We start from the raw sequence: 2,500 nt of genomic DNA, 5'->3' as shown, positions 1-2,500 counted from the left end.
CAAAATGAACATTGTGACTATATAAAGTCCTTTTGTTCAATAACTTTGTAAAGTAAGGCTTCATTTAACATTAGTTAATTTAGTGTCAATGTTATCTTAGGTGATGTTAATTTCTTAGTTACTTACTAATAATACATTACTTTAGATAACTCAAAAACATAACTCAAAAGTCATAATCATGTTTTTATATTAAGTTAATAACTGATAGAATTCAGTTTCTTAGACTAATTTTAACATAGTACTAATAAATCTGTTTTCCTCAATTTTCAAAATTACTAATGAGACTTAATTGTAAAGTATTATATATTGTACTGTAAAATCCTTTTAAAATCTTTATTTGTTTGAATTTTTTTTTAAACTAAACATGTACTGACAATAAAGCAATACACCAAGTATTTTTTGGTTATTATACCTGTTAAAGTAACCCTTTTTAATATTAGAGTATATCATAATGTCATAAGCCTAATCTCTCTCTCGCTATATATATATATATATATATATATATATATATATATATATATATATTTATGTATGTATGTATATTGAGTCTGAATATATAGTCAAGCCCGATATTCATAACACAGGTTATTCTGAATTACTCATAACACCTTAATAAAGGCTCCCTCACCCAAGTAAGAAGGCTACAGTATTTCCTACTTTACATCTAATTATTTATAAAATAAGGCAAAGATATCTGTTTATCAGCCGGATTGAAAAAACTTACACTCTTGACTGCACCACGGACTTCCTCAACAAAATTAGACACCATGGAGTCTTGGGCTAAAAAAACTCCTTCAAAAAACCCTGGCTCTTGACTCCTATAAGAAAATAAATTATTAGTAGATGTGTAACCTATAAATAATTTAATTTTTAAATTTATATTCAGCAGCTACAGTATCAACAGCTTTATTTTAGATACATTAAAGCTATATCACAATGATAATGTTAGTAGCAAGTACATACATGTACTGCATAGTCTGTTTTTAATGTGCATACAACACTCACTGGTTTGTTTTTTGGAACCTGTAGAGTTTTCGGTTACCATCCACTGAAACAGCCACCATTTCAGGGCTACAGGCTGGACAGAGAAATGGCTCCTTTCCCAGTAGTTGGTTCTGTTCAGAGTTGCAGTACACATATTGCAAAAAGCTTCTCTGAAAAGCATCCGTATTCACTTTGCCAGTCTAAAATACACAAGTTGCAGTATACAATGACAATAACATCCAAAATCACAAATCTGTTAGTGCACTCACAAATCCAAGAAAACTGCATATTACCATGTTGTCTTATTTGACCTTCATTTTGTTTAATTTCAGTAGCCTTAAATACTATAGCCAGTTGTGAACCTTGAATTTCATATCAGGTTATATCAGAATCACACTAATTAACATAATGATCTTTCAGATTCCAATTTTTACTCACTCTTCCAAACTGCTTTGTTCTCTGATCTAGCAGTGCTGTGAATGCTTTCACTGACATTCCTGGAGCTGCTGTCTTCATAGCCTCAAACGAATTAAATAGATCTTGGTGGAATAGGGTCTGGGCTTGCATGGTAGCAGGCCAATAACCACTCCTTTCGAAGTCAATGACCCCTGGAGTCCATTGCTCATTGCAATGTTTGCATGTCAGCAATGGTGTGTGAAGGTTATAACGGCCTGGGAGCACATGAAAGACAAATAGATTACATGGAAGTAATGTGTTAGATAAATAATATTTTTTAAACAATCCTACCATTTATGCAAACCAGAATGATAGATCTTCCAACAGATACAGCAACATCAGCATTATTACAGGAACAAATTATCTGAGGCAAGGCTGTTGGTAGCAAACAATCTGTGAAAGCAAAGAACAATTAAGTTGTAATGATTAACATGTAATAATTGTACAATGCAATAAAAGTACAATGCATAATTTAAGATGATGTCTGTTGGGGGGGATGCAAATCATCACAAACCTTGTTCACAGATGATGTAGTTACTGTCACGGAGTTTGACAAATTCCGTTGGAGGGATGTATTTAAAAAAGCCACTGATTGTGGTTTGCCTACTGTGCAAAATGTGGTGTTTGTGTATTAATGTGTCACAACATTCACAAAACCACTCTGATGGCAAACATTCCCTACAACGGATAATTGCTTCTCTCACATGACAGTGACTACATGTCATCGTGGGAATCCTTTCAGCCGACAACAAGTTGGCAAGGTTTTGTGGCCTCGCCTCTTGCCAACACTGCTGGACCTCTTTTTTTCTTTGTCCCCAAATGGACAATGGAGACTGCAGGATGGTGTCTTCAGGAGGATCTTCAAGAGTGATGGTCTCAGATTCCTGAAGAAGGTTCTCTAGCCTCTGCATGTTAAAATCTTCAAAGAGAGAAGGAAAGAAATGAAAAAATAATAAAATAAATTCAACACTGTAATTCACCTACATCTAACTAATTGGGATTTCCATTGGTTTTAGTAAAGTGATAATCCGGTGATGGAACAGAAGGCTGAGGGTGAAAG

General features: G+C 33.9%; 1 protein-coding gene across 2 annotated transcripts in view; it reads right to left on the bottom strand.

The window, feature by feature from the left end:
- LOC147842004 (uncharacterized) overlaps window positions 1-2,500 on the bottom strand; it is a 10,657-nt gene that overhangs the window by 5,280 nt on the left and 2,877 nt on the right. For both annotated transcript variants that reach the window (XR_015500871.1, XM_087270255.1), the window contains exons 5-9: window positions 1,955-2,359; window positions 1,732-1,833; window positions 1,423-1,655; window positions 1,006-1,184; window positions 725-818 (exon numbers count right to left, since the gene is read on the bottom strand). Coding sequence is in view for 1 of the 2 variants with exons in the window: in XM_087270255.1 (XP_087126381.1) it covers window positions 725-818; window positions 1,006-1,184; window positions 1,423-1,655; window positions 1,732-1,833; window positions 1,955-2,359 (1,013 nt within the window). In the remaining variant the exon portion in view is untranslated. The remainder of the gene's footprint in view (window positions 1-724; window positions 819-1,005; window positions 1,185-1,422; window positions 1,656-1,731; window positions 1,834-1,954; window positions 2,360-2,500) is intronic.

The sequence above is a fragment of the Danio rerio genome, chromosome 10 (assembly GCF_052040795.2).
Source record: "Danio rerio strain M-AB ecotype USA chromosome 10, GRCz13ab, whole genome shotgun sequence".
Taxonomy (NCBI): Eukaryota; Metazoa; Chordata; class Actinopteri; order Cypriniformes; family Danionidae; genus Danio; species Danio rerio.
This window is presented reverse-complemented; position numbering and strand designations above follow the sequence as displayed.